At 38.6% G+C, this 19,503-nt stretch overlaps 1 protein-coding gene across 1 annotated transcript in view; it reads left to right on the plus strand.

The window, feature by feature from the left end:
* The window catches only part of ak5 (adenylate kinase 5), a 107,150-nt gene that overhangs the window by 17,351 nt on the left and 70,296 nt on the right, over positions 1-19,503 (plus strand). The window contains exon 5 of the mRNA XM_004078698.4: positions 41-154. Within this exon, the coding sequence (XP_004078746.1) occupies positions 41-154 (114 nt within the window). The remainder of the gene's footprint in view (positions 1-40; positions 155-19,503) is intronic.

The raw sequence follows: 19,503 nt of genomic DNA on the forward strand, positions 1-19,503 counted from the left end.
TTATTGATGTCGAAAATAAATCCTGTTTCTCTGTTGCTAGGAGACCACGATAACTGAGATAAAGCAGAAGATAATGAAGATCCCAGAGGCTAACGGCATTGTCATCGATGGCTTCCCTCGTGATGTTGGCCAGGCTCTGTCCTTTGAAGACCAGGTGAGTCTCTTTCAGATTTACCTTTCTTCTTTGCATTCTTTTCAAAAATACCCTCCTATCTAGCATCTCCCAACGTCTCATGAGTAGGAGACATTTCTCTCAGAGTTTGCTGCTTCCTCACTTTGGAGTTACTTCTGAGAAAAAGCTTCCGCCGAACTTCACCAATTTAAAAGTCACCTTTATCTAGTGTTCCTGACACATTAAACACTAGTTTGCATTTTCTTTTATACCTCATAACCTGTTTCAAGATTTCCAACAGATCAGCTTCATAAAACTCAGGGGGAAAAAATACATTTTAAGACCCACTCCAATGAAAATTAAATGTTTTTAACATGTTCTTGTGGCCTTTTTCCCATGACATATGAAGAAACTTAAGAATAAAATTGCACTTTTGAGTATTTCTTTATCCAAATTGGTGCAAATCAGGAGCCGAAGTACAAATGCTATTTGAAAAAGCTTGTCAGTGTGACGTACAACTTACATCACAAGCTCCCTGCTCTGCTCCATTCTGATGCATCCACCTGCAGACACATAGATCCATGAACGTCCTTGTTTTCCTCATCTGACCTGGAATCTGGATCAGAACTGTCCAGCTGGATAGCTCCACTCTTGATCACCATTATTTTTACGACAGTAATGGTAGGTATGGGTTGTAAGCTAGCGGGGGAGAGTGTAAATAAATGAGTGACAGGCAGTGGTTAAAGACGGCAGAATCCTAATTAAAAGACAAACGCTTTGAAAATAAATGAGTGGGACTTTAATGAAGCCGAAAATACAACAGTGCATAAGTCCACAAGAACACCCAAAATGCAAGAATTTAATCAAAATTAAAAAAAAGTCAAATAAGAAGAGAAAAGGAAAATATTCTCTAAACATCCCTGAACTAAACCAGGGAGAGCAAATCTGAACAGAACACAAAATCCCAAATACGGAACCAAACAAATTCCTGTATAAAATATTAAGCGTGCGATTTGGACATAATGGAGAGAAATCAAAGCCAGGAGAGGGATTTGGACTTCTGCCCAAACGCACGCTTGTTAGGGTGATGACTGCAGGGTGACTGTGAGTGCACCTGCTGGTTCCTGCAACGCAGTCATGCGATGGCTGGACAACACGAGTGTCCGTCTCCTGGGATGGACTCCAGCTGTGCTGTACAGAACTAAGCAGAGGTGAAAGATGGAACAACCACAAACCACTTCAAGCTTAAAAGAAATGTGTTTGCGATGTAGGAATAAAAAGGAAAAGAGGAATTCTGAGTCTATAGGCATCATGAGAAAAACAAGAAGGGGACATTATTGTCTCTGTTCTTTTCAAAATAATGTCCCTGTTGGTGAAAGTTGTTTAAGAATATTGTGTTTTACTGACAGAGAAAAATTTTAAACTTTTAATTTTGTAAAAAAATAATAAGATCTTTGCAGTAAATTTACAAAAAATTATCCTGAGCTTATTAATTTGTTTAATTATTATTTTTTTGGTGCTACCTTTACACATAAAGTTATCATCAAAAATACATATAGTTCTGTATTTCATCTCTTCAAAAGGATGTGAGTGATTGACAGATGCCTCTCAGTGGATTCAGAGCGTCGATGCTCTGAGACATTGTTGGGGTTTTGTTGCATTTAAGGACCACAGTGAGAACAAATACTTTTGGATTGACTTTTTAACCTTTAAACTGCTGGAGAAAGTGTCACTTCATATCCACACAGACTGCCGATAATGAAGGCACCTAATCTCTGAGAATTTTTAGTGTTTTTGCTAAAAGGCTCCTCTAAAAATTGCAAGAAAAAAATTGTTTTGCAGTTTTTTTTATCCGTTATGTAACTACAATTTAGAAGCCATCTGCCTTTTTAAAAGCTTCTCCAAGATCTCTGGAGAAGCATCAATAATTTTAGACTTTCATTTGAGCCTTTTCAAACTTTTGGTTGCAGAAACATAAAATACAGTCAGTTAACTTCCTGCTAAAATCCTGGTTAGGTATGTCACATGTCATTGTGTGGTTTAAAAGTGTAACAGAAAACCACATCACATGCATCAATGACTGATGATTTTTCGATCATGACAGTCAAAATCCTCTTTGTGGTTTGTGCTGAAATCAGAATTGATGCTGAAAGGACATCTGTCCAGACACAAATCCTGTGCGTGGTGCCCTCTGTTTTTGTGCCCTTAATGGATAATTCAGTGGGAAATTGCTTCTCTGGATCTTGTGCTTTAAAATATTTATTCTCACCTTGATTTGTGATTTCTCTCTGCATTCTCCACAACTTTTTATTTCTGATTGGAGGATTTTGTAAAGAAAAGAAGAAACATTTCAGTTTTTCTTTAAATAAAAGCACCAAAATGTTTTTATATTGCCGTTTTACTTTTTCCTTTCTATACTGTGAAATTCTAGCAATAAATGAGGTGGCGTGCCCTAAAGTCAGGCAGCTGCTGCAGGTTTTTCAGAATTCATACCAGCTCTGGCCTGAGTTGACACCAATCTCAATGTAATGCTTTCAGTCATCATGTTTCAGCTGCTGCCCCTGATCTGCATTTTTTTTTCCATTTCGCAGCCCTCCACCCCGAAAACGAGCACGTAACCAGCAGACTGCTCTGTCAGCTGCCACAGACGTTCAGAGTCTGTGCATTATCCAACCAATGACTTCCCGAGACGCCCTTGATTAAAAGTGTCAAACCTGCTGTCACTGAAGATTTGGCTCACATTTGGTGATCAATAAGACATTTTCGGTTTAAAAGAAATGCTTTTAGGCAGGTCGGGTCACATAACAGATGGAAAAACGTTAGTATATTATCAATACAAAGAGGACAAATGTGAAAACATCTTTTTCTGATAGCCTAAAAACTCTTAATGTGATGATGAAGAACCATTTGCCTAATTCAGAACACTTTATTGAAAGGTCAAACCTTTTAGTTCACCGTGTGACACAAAGTGGTCGAATGCTTTTAGATGCTCTTTAACAAATTCACTCTAATGTTTATCAGCTTTAAATGAACTCTCTGTGTCCACATGAGAGCTTGCTTTATTTGGGTCAGCGCACGGACGCTCTGACTTTATAATCCAGCGCCAGAAGCTGCTTTACGGGGAAAACATTGGAGGTCATCACAGCCGCAGGTCTCATTTGGGAGGGATTAATATTTAGAGGAATATTACCTTTGTCTCACCTCACCCAAAACTATCGTTCCAGATGCTTGTTCGACTTTAAGATCAAACTTTACACTCTTATATTTGGGATTTTTTTATTTTCTCATAGTTCTAATTTCATAGATGTTTCTTAAAATAAAAAACATTTTCATTTTCATGAGTTCAAAGCTGTGAGGTCAGTTGAACATATCCTGAAATGTTACTTAGACAAAAATATTTTTAAATGACGTACAAATGGTAAATGGCGTATGCCTGTATAGCCTTTTTCTATCTTCGTGGAAGGCCCAAAGCGCTGAACAGCTAAAGTACCGTTCACCCATGCACACACATTCACCCACTGATGGTGGCTCTGCTGGCACCAACCTATAGCCACCAGGAGCAACGTGGGGTTGAGCATCTTACCCAAGGACACTTCAACACACAAGGCGGGAACTGAACCTGCCATCTTCTGATAGGAGGTCGACCGCTCTACCACTGCACCACAAATGCCCATTAATTTACAAGGTCAAAAACTCGTTACAACTAGAGTTATGGCTGTACGCCCCCGATTGGCCACCGCATCTTCAGTTAAGTTTGCATCATTTACAGAGTTAGAAAGACACTTTTCTAGACAGACTTTGCTTCGTCATCACGTACTCTGATCGCTTCAAATAAATTCAGGTCAAATGACCATATTTGCACGCAATTTCACAACGGTCGCAGATGATGTCATCAGCTTGTGTCACATTTCCCAGCGATTAGGGCGACTCTGCTCTGATGGCCCTGCGATGACAAGTCGCTATGAAGCTATAAAGCAAGCCTTAGCAAAGTACCAGGGACAGTAATAAATACATCACACACGCAATTCTTCTGTGTCTTCAACTGCAGAGAGAAAACAACATCCACAAACTTATACTTTCTTTATGTGCAGTATGGAGGAAAAAATTAGTCTCATCCTAATTATGCACACAAATCGGATGAGACTGTTTTCTCTCCATAGTTCAGTCCGTTTAGTTCAATCTGTGCCCCATGTTTTGGTGAATCAGAGCTGAATGTTGGACATAAAGTAATTACAGAATATAAATATATTTTTTTGCCAAAAAAGAGTATAAGAAAATACCTTTTAAAGATATGCATACTTTGCATTTGTCACAAGAACAGGGACACGGCTGGATCCAAATGCAACAGGTTTATTAGCTCAGCCAAAAGTCCACAAAGCTAAATCAGGGTCAGGCAGGCAGCAGTCAATTACAGGCATTAAGTTGATCAGAGGAGAGACAGGATGGTCAGAATCCAGGCACGGGTCGGGTCGGGGCAGGCAAACAGAGTCAGAGTCAGGGTCAGAAAAAAACAACATTTGTGATAGTGCAAAGGAATAGTCCATCCTTGCATGTGCAGTATGAAAGCTTGGCAGAGGAAAGAACAGTTTTTTTGTAGGAAAGCAGCCATAGTAACAGTGTTTATAGTGTCTATCAGAAAATGCATCACTCATTTCCTGACATGACCTGTTCTTCAAAAAAGAAAAGCGTTAGATTATTTAGATTGCCAGTGTTACTATCACTGACTTTCAGTCTATAACTTCAACAAAAAAATCAAATTCTCTGCAGATTTTAGCAGATGGTTGCTTTGAAAATGTGGCAAACAGAAAAAGGAAGTTGCTATTGAAGGTCACTTCCTGTGAGCCAGTTTTTAAGACGTAACTAGCTCTTTTGATTCTTTTTTTTTAAATGGCGCAAATTTTATTTTGTCACATAACCTTGTCTTGTAAATACAATTCAGTTATTTTATGTGTATTTCTGGAATTTCAACAAGAAATTTGGCACAAATCTGTGGATGAGGAGATTTTTTTTTTTTGGTCCCAAAAGTCAGTGATGCAAATGGAGAAAGGGTTGCTGAACGAAAAAAATAAAGCAGTCTTTAAAATGCAATTAAATACATTTCTGCATTTTTCACACATCAATGTAAACACACACAATGCAACATTTCTAGAAATATTTGTATTAAGAAATTAAACATAGCTTGTACTGAAAGCACTAGAACAACCCAAGAAACCTAGAAGGCAAGATAAGGAATATATTTAGGTGTTAACCCTTGTGCTATCTTAGATGACCCCACCCTTACATTGACGTGTTATTTCTACCATGACAAAGGTGGATAAAGGTGGAAAGATTTCATGTAATCCATGGACACCAGTGAAGATCACAAATCATTGAAGAAAAAAGGTTCAGAGCACTGTCTAGTGGGTCTAGATGACCCAACTCCCAACGTTAAAGTGCCTAGTATAGCACAAGGGTTAAAGCAGTAAAGGATGAAAAAACAAAGATGTTCAGCACAAGTAGTCCAATGCAGGTAGTCAAGAATGTCCATCATCCAAAACCAGAAGGTGATCCAGGAAACATAAGTGGAGACAGATTCCATGTCATTTGGCCCATTTCACATGGTTGTGCAGGCAGGCGGGAGGAAGACATGGTCTGCATGGGGTAGAAATGATCAGAACACTTGGCAGAGAGAAGAAACGTAAAGAAAGAGGCTGAAGCGTGAAACAAACTCTATTCAGACTGAAGAAAGCTGTGAAATGGAGCAGAAAACAGGTCAATTCAATGAACACAATTATGGTAAAGAGGCATAAAAACAGTGAACAACAGGAAATGAACAACAAAATAAAAGTCTAAAAGCTGAAGGTTGGCCAAAAACCATAGCAGAGCCAGAAAATACACCTAACAAATAAATACACATGCATTATCAGAGCTACTGCATAGTTTGGAAGTATGAGGTCCTCGTTAAACTAGACTCATTTCACTATCATTTCAAACTGCTTGTCTCCTTTTTGAAACACTACAGGCTTTTAAAGTGCTGAAAGAAAGCAGCTTAGAATCAGATCAAACTAATATAATTTAGTTAACACAGTTTCTGATTTTTGGAAAAAGAATCAGGTTTATATTTTTCTGCAGCAAACCCTGCATGGAGGTTTCTGCTCTAAGCTTGCTTTAAACAACATTTTAATCCATTTCCTGAGGACACGAGGGGATTCATATCAAGACTCTGTGATATCATCGACAATGACTTCCTTACATATTTTTAATGAGCTTTTTGGCTAATAAATGTCAAACTTTTATCCCAAAAGATCTCCTGGAACCAGTTCATCTCAGTTTGCCAGTTTATTCCATAGAACGTAATAAGAAAAACAATTTCAATTCGATCTGAGGGATCAACTGCCCACAGTGATGTTAATGAGGTCGTACCTCTGTGCAGTTAGAGGAGTGGAATATTTTGGAAACACTCTTTTTTTTTAGCATCTCTGCCTGGTGTCTGCATGGTGGATTGCTGCCCAGGGGGAGCTGAAGGATTCAGGGTGATGCATGCATAACATGACTGAATACTTTTTACAATTAAATCCTTTTAGCTCTGTGACAAATCCTTTACTGCGACTAAAATCGGCAACTCTAACAGCAAATGTGAGGCCGGTCAGTATGCGTTTAGTTTGAGCCTTTATTTAGCGTTTTAAACTTTCATTTTTTCACAACATAAAATCTACATTTTTTAGAGCTTCAATGGCAGAGTTACAGCTGTGTGCCCTGGGTTAAATAAGGACCCGGGACGGTTCACTGGAGATGTAAACACGCAGATAACACTCCAGCGAATCTGTGTTTATAACTGTGTCCAAGAGACCGCACGTCAACAACTGTGTCACCGCTGACCGGGCAGGAGGCGATGACCACCCCTGCGCAGAAGCATCACTCCTGGGATTTACAACCGACCCGCCAGATTGAGCCGGTCATTTCAGGAGGCTTCCTTCTGGGTGCACTTTCAGAAGAATGGCTTAGGCTAGGGGTCTGCAACATTCAGCACTAAAAGAGCCATTTAGAGCCCAGTTTTTCACTGACCAAAACCCAGCGTGAGCCCCGAGAAAAATACACTCCACATGAACTTATTATTAAAGTTTTTGTTGCCATTCATTTATGAGTTGTAGCTTTACAAAATTTACAATGCTTAAATAATAGCAGTGTTGTAGGCCTGGATAACGATTTTAACTTCTTTTACTCTTGACAGCGGCATGTGCAAGTTCCTTTCCAAATAAAATGCATCCCGTGTCAAATGAGATCCTCCTGCTGCAGCAGATTTAACGTCATAGTTTCTATCAATATGACTTTGTTGCACCACCATCCTTTTTCTCCTTTAGCTATCAAATATAAATATGCTAACACTGGTGAAAAAATGTTTTTCCCCCCAAATCTATAGATGCATATACCATTCTATACCTTCATGACTTTGGCTCTGCACAGCAACACTGTTGTGCAGCAGAAGAGACCAGTATTTACTTTAATCTTATTACAATAATTAACCATCTTCTATGAGATGTTAAATACAAACATAAATCACAAAACATTATTTAATCAAAATTAAATAAAATATAAAGCATACATTTATTAAAAATAATTAGCATTTTTCTTCAAAACCATACACCCTCAGTGGAAGGAAGAAAGAAGGCAGAAAAAAGCCACATGTAGCTCCAGTGCCTCAAACAGGTCATGATCTGAAGGATTTTTTGAACTGGAGTTACCAGGACATGGCGTGATTTAAACAAAGAACTTTTTTACTGATCATCTCAGCAGAACGTCTGTGACGGCACCCAGACCTCTTTCTTTAGTTAGTCTACTTTAAAAGAAAAAATAACAAGAGAACTCCAGAAACATTTACAACATCACAGCACGGCACTCCTTTGTGGTTGTGGGCAGTTTCCTGTTTAGGTCAATTTAAAACTTTTTTTTTTACAGAGTTAAGACTGGTTTAAGAAGCATTTTATTTTTTAGATCCAAGAAAAACAGTGGTGATGCAACTTTGCCCTGCAGCCCCGAATGTTTCTTGCAGCTTGTTTCAACAATCTCCCTGCTGAAGCCTTGTCTCATCCGCCACACAAGTATTCAATGGAGGTGAATGCTGAACTCTAAAGTGCTCAGAAACGTGGCTTAGATCCAGTTTTAGGGACAACGTCGTCCTTTCTTCTTGATCTAACTCAGGAAACGCTGTTTGCTTCCATGCTGCTGCTGTGTTGTTGCCATGCGTGGAGCGGGCAGCATCAGCGGGAAGGTCTTATGAGGATGGCTCAAGTGAGCCTCCAGTGGAGTTTATATCTTTTCCTCTGAAATTGGTCTTTTGTTGGAGCCGTGCCTGAAATACAGACTGATGCAGTTTTCCTAGATTATCAACTAAAAGCCTTGATCACATTCATACTGAGATTGTGCTTGTTCTCAGCCCCTGAAAGTCAGTGTGTCCTTACTTGAAGGGTCTGTATGGTAGCTAATTTGATCAAAAACACAAAACAAGATGTTATTTAATATTATTATCTATAGGTTTAAACACAGTCATGTTGCTTTCTTCCAGTTTTTTAGCTGCAGCTTGCTGTGTAGGATCACAAATCAGATTTTTATCTGATGAAACAGCTTTTGCTTTTCTCTGTTCTAGTCTCTTAGTGGATCATTTGCCTTGAAAATACCTTTTTTTTTCCTAAAAGACCTTTAAACAAAGTAAGATGCTTGTGAAGTAAATACAGTGTCTGCAGTTGCTAGGAAACATCTTTGGGTTCATTCAGAAAAGCAGACTCCTTTTACATTTCTGCAAACACGTCTTCTGGAGGTCAAGCATGACCTGTACATCAATATGTACTGATGTTTTTCTCTGATGTGATCTAATCAAGGCTAGTAACAGAATTTATGTTGTTCCATATATAGACAAGATTGCTCAACGCAGAAAAAACAATGCGGAAGTAGAGGAAACACAAATGAGGCCATCCTTATGTAACGACTGATTCTGTTATCTATGCGTAGTTCAGTTTTTTAACCTTCCTCTGGTGTTAGCTTTCTGCTGCGGGTGTTAGCGGGTCATTTTGGACCCGTGTATTAAATCAGCCATAAAATACCCTAAAAACAATTTTTTATCATCCAAAGTTTTTCTTAACTCTTGTTTAGATGGTTGGGCTCCCTTATCCATGAAAAGATTGGTTTTAATATTTTTTTGTGGCCCCCTGGGCCTTTGTTTTTAACAGCATACCCCTTGTTTTCAATGTCTAAAAAGTGGTCAAATGAACCTTAAGAGAAGAAGGCAACAAAATAATCAGTTGTTCTGTTACCTGAGTGTTACTAAGAGAAATTAAAACACATTTCTTAAATGTTCAACAAAAAAAAGATTTTAATTTTAATATTATCAAATATAGTAACATCTATGGTGTTCGGGTCATTTTTGACCCGTATATATTTACTTCAAGAAAAGGGCAAAAACAAGTCTTTTTTCCACACAATAGAACTTTAATACAATATTTAACAATATGAAAAACAGAACAGTCGTAAAAAATAAAAAATTACAATAAAACAAAGATTTGCAAAGTCAAATAAACAACAACCAATCAAGAAAATCACACCAAAAGAGATCAAGTACTTGTTCTATAAAAACTCTGTGCAAACAACATGCCTGTGTGTGTGTTTAGATGCACGTGTTGCAAAAAGTTACACTTTTAGTGTGTTCTTGCAACACTGCATAGTGTTGCAGGTGAAGCACACTTTGTAGGTTTTTCTGTCCATATTGCTAGGGCAGACCTGACACCTCTTTCTTTCTCAGCGAGGTGGTCTCACTGGCATTGTGGCTGCGGCTGGAGTGCTTGAGGCAGGGCTGGCTTCTGAGGGGGAAGGTGATGCTGATGCTCTTCTTGTTGCTGTGGATGTGGATGGCTTGTTTGGGACCCCTGCAGCTGTCTGACCAAGTCTGCAGCAGCCGGAGCTCGGGGCACCCGTTCCTGTTGCTCAATGTGTGGCTTGACAAGGGCATTCCCGAGCTCCTCAAGAAACATTCTCCGCTTGGTGTTTTGGGTTGAATTCCACACTTGGTGAATATTGGTCCACAACACAAATGCATTGTATGTAGACACATTGAAGATGTTGTAAAACACAACCATTGGCCATCTCCTGGTCATTTGCCGGCAAGTGTAGGTGGCAGTAAGCTTGTCCAGATTGTCCACTCCTCCTTTATTTTTGTTGTAGTCCAGGATGATTATGGGCTTTTTGTCACTTCGTGACCCCAGGGGTCATTTTGATGATGTTTGCAGCAGCTGTCCTTCCATGTGCATCAGGAGGAACTGTGCTCCAACGGATGTTGCCACGTTTGGATTGGAATGATTCAGCAGGAGTAGCTTCAGCACCAGTGACCTCCTCTGCAGACTGATCACTTGTGTCTGTTTCTTCCAATTGGTACTCCACATCATCTTCGTTCTCAGCTCGGCCCGCTCATCTCCATCGCAAAAATCCTGTGTGTCCTCTGCCTCATTTGCAAGAAATATTTGATCCAAAACTTCATTTACATTGAATTTTCTCCTCATTGTTGCATCCTGTGAATTGGAGATGTTTACTCTGCAAGTCACCACCTCTACACTCAAATGACTTGACAAGTCTCTCCCATTGTTTGTTCTCACAAAAAGGCAAGGAGAAAAGCCCCTAAATGAAGCTCAAGTGGTTGGAGGAAGAGGCTGTTGGTTGATTCTGTGTTTATGATTTCATTTTTGTCATTTTTTATTGTTTTATAATCGAAAATTTTAACCGGGTCAAAAATGACCCGAAGACCACAAAAGTCATTTTTTTCATCAGCGCACTTTATAATTTCGTAAAAAAAATAATAAAGCTTTTATTTTGTTCAAATGGAAGTCCCTGACAAAGTCAAAAAGTTTCAGCGCAAAAAACAAATGTATGAAGTACTTTTATGCATGCCAAAACTCAAAACGGGTCCGTAGGGACCCTAACACCATAGGAAGGTTAATGAATGTTTTGCTAACAAATCATCCTTTTTTTTCTTCAATTAAAGTTTGTTCAGAATCGAACATAATCACCTCTTCTTGGATTCAAACTCTTGCAAGAAATGTTATTTAATTCACAAATACTTTTATTAACCATTAATTTTAGAGCCAATTAAATTATTATTGCATATTACAAAGCAATTACACAGTGTTTGTCCTGAACCAGCACCCTGCAGCTGAGCTCCAAATGCTGCACACTGCTTTTACTGAGCTTATTGTAGCGCCGTTAAATGTCCCAGAGGAGCTGCTTAAGACTTCTCTCTCCATCATTAGCAGCAGCACGACGCTTGTGGGCCAACAGAGGAGTTAAGAGACAGCAGAGAGGAAGAGGCGCTGAGGGAGATGCTACTGTGATTAAAGATGAAGGAGCCAGACGGGCGCACAGCATTAGAAACTCCGAGTCTGGAAACTTCATTTGGCTCCAGGCGAAGAATCAGACATTCATTTTTTTGCTATTCGCTAAACCTGAATGCAGTTTATTTTATGCCGTTTTGGAAATGTGACTTATAACAAACAACATTAACACCCACCTGGGCTTTTAATGCTGAGCTGTTGTCAGCTGTCAAATTAATTTATATTAACGATACACTTTGCTGTTCGACTTTCAGTGTGGATTTTTGTAGCTCTGATTCTATCCGTCAAATCAATTAACATAAACATAAAGGCTGTTTTCAAAACTCTAAAGCAGGAAATGACAGATTTTAAAGGGTTTTTTCATAAGCCATTCAGTATTATGTATTACCTATGGCACAGTAAATGACGATTTTCTTTAATGAATTAGAAGTTATTTTCATAGTTCATTTACCCAGAAGAAAGACGACTCGATCTTTGAGGCTCCGCCTTTCCCTCCTTGTGGGTGTCGTCCACCCACAAGGAGCAAAAATGGAGATTGTGCATATGAAAGGGAAGCGTTTAGCCGATCACTACTAGCTCCACTGAGAAAGTGGGCGTGTCTGTTAGCCTGGGGGGCAGTTCTGGCAGAACAGACTCTTCCTGGAAGGGGAGGTTCCCCACTTTGTGATGTCACAATTGGAGGACTCGCTCATTTCCATTCCAAATTCCAAAATCGCGCTTTGGAGTGTTTTTTTTTGTAAGGAATAAACATTATAATTCACATAAAAGCTCAAAAAGTTGGCTTTGCGTGACATTGACCCCTTTTTTAAACCACAGGCACACATTTTTTTTATAACAAGCTCAGAATAACTGCATCAAAACCTTCAAAACAGGAGAAGAATTTCTTCCTTGAAAAAACATTTTCCACATTCTGAACAAGGTTTTAAAATGAAAAGTAAAGCAAACAGAGCACGTTGAAATAAATAGAACTGCAGTCACATCCACCTTATTCACTGAGGTGTAACCACAGCTTATTACATTTTTTGGTCACCTTGGAACCAGAAAGTGTTTATTGAAATGTAATGCTAAAAGTTGACATTTGTCAGATGATAGAGTGTTTCTCCACTTGCATCTAATTTCTGTCTTCAGTTTCTAGAGCAAAATAAGGGCTTTCCTCTCAGGGCTCATAGTTTTTTCTTAATTGTTTTAGTGATTGCATGAGTGCAAGTTTCAGAGTGAATCATAGGAGAAAGTCCTACTTTGTTACTTATCTGTAAATTTAAGTAACAAAAACAAACCATAAGGCAACTGTGTTACACTCAATACTGTTGAAATGCTTGGAAGTTTTAATGTTATGGACAGCATAAACACTTGATCAGTTTATTGTTCGATCAGTCAGACTGACAACATTGGATGTGGAAAACTTTGTTTATCATTGAGCCACCAACTGCATGTTTTGCCTCTCAGAGGTGAGAATAGAAAACTGTGACTTAACAGGATGTGCAGTGAAACTAAAAATACACTGTTTTGATAGACTATACAGCAAACAAAACATGTGTATAGGTGCTACACAATGCAGGTCTGATGCTTTCTTAGAAAATATGAAATAAATAAACATCCACAAGTCAAAGTAAAAGGGTCCAAATGATGATCCATGTGGAATTTCAATCTTTATTTAACTTTTAATAGAATTATCATTACTGACAGCAGATAATAGAGTTAGATAACAAAGTTGGGAAAAGTTCTGGAAAGTTGTCCATTCATAATTTCTTTCGACCATTTAAAGTTATAGAAATGTCTTATTGATGAAGTCAGAATGACGGATGTGATCTTGATTTTAATAACAGTTGTTCAAGAAACACATATGAATGAAAACATATTCAAGAGTTTACCAAAGAACCTTAAATCTGACAGAAAAGGAAAAAATATCCCCTGCCAAAGACAAAAGAATGTACCTAGAGATGACAACATTTAGAAAAAATGTAAAAGCTGAACCAGAAAAGGACGAAAAACTGACATTTTGAAAAATCTCAGTCATGGTGTAATGGCAGAAGAAAAAAAGAAAGAACAGAAAACTAAAAAAAAACAACAACCTGGATCTCCACACCAAGCCTAAAATCAAAACATGACTTCATAAATCGAAATCCAAGAGAAAAACACTAAAGGCGCACATCTTCAAGGATGGAACTGAAACCTCATCAACACATGGTTTTTGTTCTGAAGGACTGAGAGTTTTCCTCTGGAGTCCACGCACACCAGCTTGGGAATGAGCATGCAGTTCTCCGAGGACGCTCAGCATCCATTTTCATTACTCACCCCATGCTGCCACTTTGCCCTTTACAGAACCACAACAGCCATTTGTGAGCGGCTGCTCTCAGACCTCTGCAGTCTTTATGGCTGCCGTGAGAGACCGTCCTCTCCTTCATCCTCCCATTGTGCTTTTTCACAGACCTGCAAATAGCGAGTCTGTCCAGTCATTCCAGTCAATCTGCCTTTGTTTTCCTTAAGTCTAGAACACACAGTGACACAGCAAACAGGCTCAAAATAATTTATCTTTCCTCATAAACATTTATGGAGGTATTTCATTCGGATAAAAATGTCTACATCTCTTTAACTGTTCTCTCCTTTCGACTTTCTTATTTGTTTGCGGTTTTTCGTCAAAAACACTTAAATCAGCGGCTGTTCGGAGGATTTTTCTGCATGAATCTGCCAACCTTCCTTCTTACTAATGCAGTGAAAACAAGACCTGGTTGGCACAGCTCACTTAAGCCGCACATTCCCTTAAACTTCAGAGAAGTAAGACATCACGCTCGGAGAAAAACTAATTAGCCTACTGCAGATTGTGGGAGCACATTGCTTCATTCACCTCCTCCCTGGAGTCTGAGACTTCCACAGGCTGCAGGCCACGTTAAACACAACAGTGACGTTATGTAACCGCTGTTTCTGCAAGTCCACAAAGCTCTCCCACTCACAACAGAACAAGACAACGTTTATACTCTTAGAACATGCACACAAAAAACGTTTGTCCTCTCAAAATTACCGACAGATTCTTGGCTTTTGGGTGCTTATTTATGTAAACTCTTGACTCTCTAGAAGCCTTTGTGATGTTTTTTGTCAGACAAATGCACTCACATTTTTACAGATTCTCACTGAAAAATTCAGGAGGTCTGAGCACTGAAATGTGATTCTATTGATGCCATTTACACAATTACCTTACTTCATCCAAGTTGGCATTTCTTTAAAAACTGCAGACTCCACAACATGGGCATCTTTTATTGATTTATTTCTCTTTTTCTATTATAATAGACCAGCTGTATGGTGGGCATTCACAATCCCCTGAGTGTCTGCTGTTGCTCCCTGTCAAAATTGGCTGAAGACTTAAAAAAAAAACCTCAACAGTCAGTTTCTTGCAGACAGATGGAGACGTCTACAGCTACAGATGTTCAGAGAGGCAGAGCTTGGAGCATTGCAGCACAAAAACATGATTTCCGTTCATGCTGCAGCTTTGGCTTATGGGTGCAGGTAATATTTTTAGTTTGTACATTGTTTATTTGGCTATTTCTGCTCATCTCTGCAGATGAGTCATTGATTCTGCCCAGATAGAAATACAGAAAAAGTACAGAAGTCGTGAAACACATGAAAAGAATTTTTTTTTTTTTTTTTGGTTTTATATAATTTGGGTTTGGGGAGCCGGTTTAGCTCCTGCTGGTTTGCGGCGCCTTCCGTCCGTGAAATAAACATACTTTCACATCTCTTTGTCAAGCATGACCGCAGCGACCGACTATCTCCCCACATCAACCCCCCCAGGCCTGAAGACACACAGGCACCTTTGTTGTCTCTATGGAAACTAAAAAGTTGGACTTCCAACCAGAGTCCCGTCGTCAGATTGACATGCACCTCAGAGGATGTCACTCATGATATTTTCAGCTCTGGCAGCTCCGCAGATCAAATGTAGGCTCTGACAGGGTCATCATGGAAATGAAGCAAACTCTGGTTCTGATGGGAAAAAAGCTCCAATGAGGTTTTGTGATGGGAAGAGGTGGAGAGCTGGATGAACAGTTGCCCGGCTGAAGATGAGGGCGATGTTTGACTCACTTTAGGACAGATCGTTGCTTCCTTTTTGATGCAGCTTCTCTTCATACCTTCAGACCTTCCGCCGCTAATTAAAGAAAGTATTTGTGCTGCAGTGTTGGAAATGAAAGATATATAACAAAATAAAATAAAAGATAAAATAAAAATGTGTTTTTATCTGATTTCTTCCATTTCTTTCAGTCAAAAGCAGCTTAGATGTTTCCTTCAGTGTTAAGGAACTGAAATCCTGATGCTTATTTTAAGGTTATTACATTCAATTGTATTAGTTTTTTCCTAATAACTATGAGATAAAAAGAAATACTCGTGCTGTTATGTAACTTTTCAGCCAAGGTGCTGATTGTTGTCATTTCTTTGCAGATAAAACTTTCCTGAATTTTCTTGAGGATCTAAACAAATTTTGCTGCTTATTTTTATTTTGTGTCATGCTGCTTATTTTATCTTTGAAAACGAAGAACCTGAGCAGAAAAAGCGGCTTATTTAACTTGGAGACAAAAATAGATGCACCGTTTTTTTCCACAAATGTTTTCTCTCAACATAAGGAAGATGCAGCTGGATGTCAGATGTAGACGTGTCATGAACTGATTGTAGCGTGCTTCAGGGAAGATGGAAAAATGGCAATTATCTGATAAGAAAAGCAAAAAATCTCCTAAATGCTATTTTCAGTTCAACAATGAAACATATATCAACCATTGCAGTCATGTTTAGTTTAAGCTGCAGCCCAACACGGCTTCCAGTAACTCCTCTTCATGTGTTGATTTTATCCTTTTGTCAAAACCGAGTAAAGTTTTATAAACTCTTGTCACCTTTTGGATGCATATTAAAAATTCCAACAAACCATTTATTATTGATAAAGGCAGCAACCTCATCTGCTCATCTGCAGGTGATCCAAACCGGGGGGTGTGGCAAATACGCCTATTTGTCATCCCAGTGGCCATTCCAGGAGAAAATTATGATGTTGTTGCTTTTTAAAGCTCTATCAGCTCAGGAACAGGTGCTAAACAACCGATTCATGACTGCCGACTGCCGTCGTTCTAAACATTTTAGTCCCTGGTTGGATTAGTTTTGACCAAACGGAGGAGCTGGAAGTGGAGCCGCAGACACCAAGTGAACTCAGACGTATGTGGAGAAAACGGTGGGAATTGCTTTATTTCAAGCAATCAAAACAAATGAAAACTTCAGAAGACAAACACTCATAATCAGAATTGAAAGTTTCTTCTAAAAAAGTGGGGGGCAAAGTTTTCTGCCTGAAAAAATAAGATAAGAAATAATTATATCTAAAAATAATCATATATATATATATATATATATATATATATATATATATATATATATATATATATATATATATATATATATATATATATATATATATATATATATGATTATTTTAATATATATATATATATATATATATTAAAATAATCATATATATATATATATATATATATATATATATATATATATATATATATATATATATATATATATATATATATATATATATATATATATATATATATATATATATATATATATATATATATAAGCATGTTATTAAATTATTAAATATATTCATTGTGTAAGTATTTTTGCTATTTTCTCATTTTTACTCATATTTATTTTCTGAATCTTGATTTGAAAATATAAAGACAGCACATATCTAAGATGATCTGGTTACATATTTCATTGAATTAAATTGTAGTTTATCAGATGCTGGGTAAAACAAAGCATTACGTTGAGGACCTTCTGACCATTTCACATTTAGCGAGGCTCATTAAACTGTGATCATTCTATGACATTTCTGTGTGTCGTGTTTAGAACATACCTTTCTTCCATCCATCCGCTTTATCTCTGACGGGGTCACGGGGCTGCCCAAGCCTAACCTGGCTACTGTTAGAAAAGGGCGGGGTAAACTCCAGACAGGTCGCCAACCTGTCTCAGGGCCACATAATTACACCCCCATTTACACTCACATGCACACCTGGTGATACTTTAGGGCAGGGGGGGGGCCACATCCAGGCCTCGAGGGCCGGCCTCCTGATGGTTTTCCAGAAACTCTGCCTTATCTGCTGCTGATGGCCTGGATCAGGCGTGTTTACCCAATAAAGAGCATGTAGGACAAAACAGGGCACCGCTGTTTTAGAGCAGCCAATTAAGCTACGAAGCATGTTTTTGAACTGTGGGAGGAAACCGAAGTGCCCAGAGAAAACTCAAACATGCACAAGGAGAGCATGCAAGCAGAAGGGTCCCAGCTGGGATGTGAGCCTTCTCACTGTGATGTGAGAGTGCTAACCTCTGCACCACCGTGCAGCACCCCAGGTGCTGGAGCAAGCGCCCCGCCCCACTGACCCTGGGAGGTTGGTTGGCAGGGAACTGGGGCAGAGGAGGCCGCAGCTTGCTTAGACATTCAAAACATTACGATAAAAAATAACCTGAATGTAAAATTGTTCTGTACATGCTGATCCAACCGAAGGTCTGAGCAAAGACCACATCACACAAGTCATCTCCTTGTTCCCTTGAGAATGTATTTAATTAACCTTATTACTTTTGAGGCTCCGGATGAACCCTCTTGCATCTCAGACATCCTCTTGTGCTTATGTCTCATCCCTGCTCAAATAATTGGTTGACTAAGAGGTGATGGAGTCACTCTATTGGGACCGTGTTGCTGTTATCCCTTGTGCTATCTTAGATGACCCCACCCTTCCATTGACGTGTTCTCCCTACCATGACAAAGGTGGATAAAGGTGGAAAGATTTCATGTAATCCATGGACAACAGTGAAGATCACAAATCATTGAAGGAAAAAGGTTCAGAGCACTGTCTAGTGGGTCTAGATGACCCAACTCCCAACGTTAAAGTGCCTAGGATAGCACAAGGGTTAAAAATGGGATCTGCTCCTTTTGATTTCCAATAAACAGAGATGGTTGAGATATAAGTTGAAACACATGTGGATGAGTAGTCAAACACTTCACTCTTCTATTTAATTTCCCTTCAGTTCTGATCAACTCTACGTCGGCCAGTATTGTGCAATTACTTCCAAACTACATGTCAGATGTTTCATCTTTATTCACATTTAAATCTTTAATGTCATTGCTGCCTTGGAACATGACTCCTGTATTACTTTTAAATGATTTTTGCATCCACTGCAGACGTTAAACACGGTTGCTGGAGCCTATCCAGCCCCTGGATAGGGTTCCCTTTAACAGCTCATGGGGCTGTTGTAATGCAGGGCTTGGTGTAATAGTAGTACAGTTAGTTTCTAGTACAATGAAAACCCATCTTAAATTTATTTTAGGGTTATTAAGCCCATAAAAATGAAAATGTATCTACTTAAAAAGAAAGACATCTTATAAAAAATACGTAACAGACATCTTATGACCCCTGTGAACGAATATACGACTAATTAGCCCTTTTAGGAACACCAAATGAAATAAGCAGAATTCTATTTTCTTTATAATTTCAGTCAAATCAGTTTAAAAAGAGCTGAAGATGATGAACTATCTGGAGAGAATAGATTTTGTTTGGGCCATTTTCCATTTGTTACTCACTCTGATCATCTTTGGATCTTTTTTTTTTTAAGCGTTCCCAGTGGTCTGATAATCCCGTTTTTAGTCCAAATCAAATTTTAATCGTAATTTTTTTTTTGTATTTGTTCTCCGTCTTGAGAAAAATTCCACAAAAACAAGTTAAGAACACAATTTTTGGAGTGAGCCCTCATAGTAAGGCTGTTTTAAACAATTGGTGGTTAATCCATTAAAATAAAAGTTTAGTGAAGCTGGAATGATTCCTAAGAGGTCATTGGTAATGTCTTAGATTTTTTCATTAAACAGGGGTTACCACTGTTCCGATGCGTTACACTTGTAGTGAAGTCATCCCAGCTCTGACCTTTAACATCAAGAAGATGACATGTGAACATGAATGAAGCATCTGCTGTTTGGCCATAAGGAAGAAAGCCAAACATTTCAAGCAG

This window comes from Oryzias latipes, chromosome 17 (genome assembly GCF_002234675.1).
Source record: "Oryzias latipes chromosome 17, ASM223467v1".
Lineage (NCBI taxonomy): Eukaryota > Metazoa > Chordata > Actinopteri > Beloniformes > Adrianichthyidae > Oryzias > Oryzias latipes.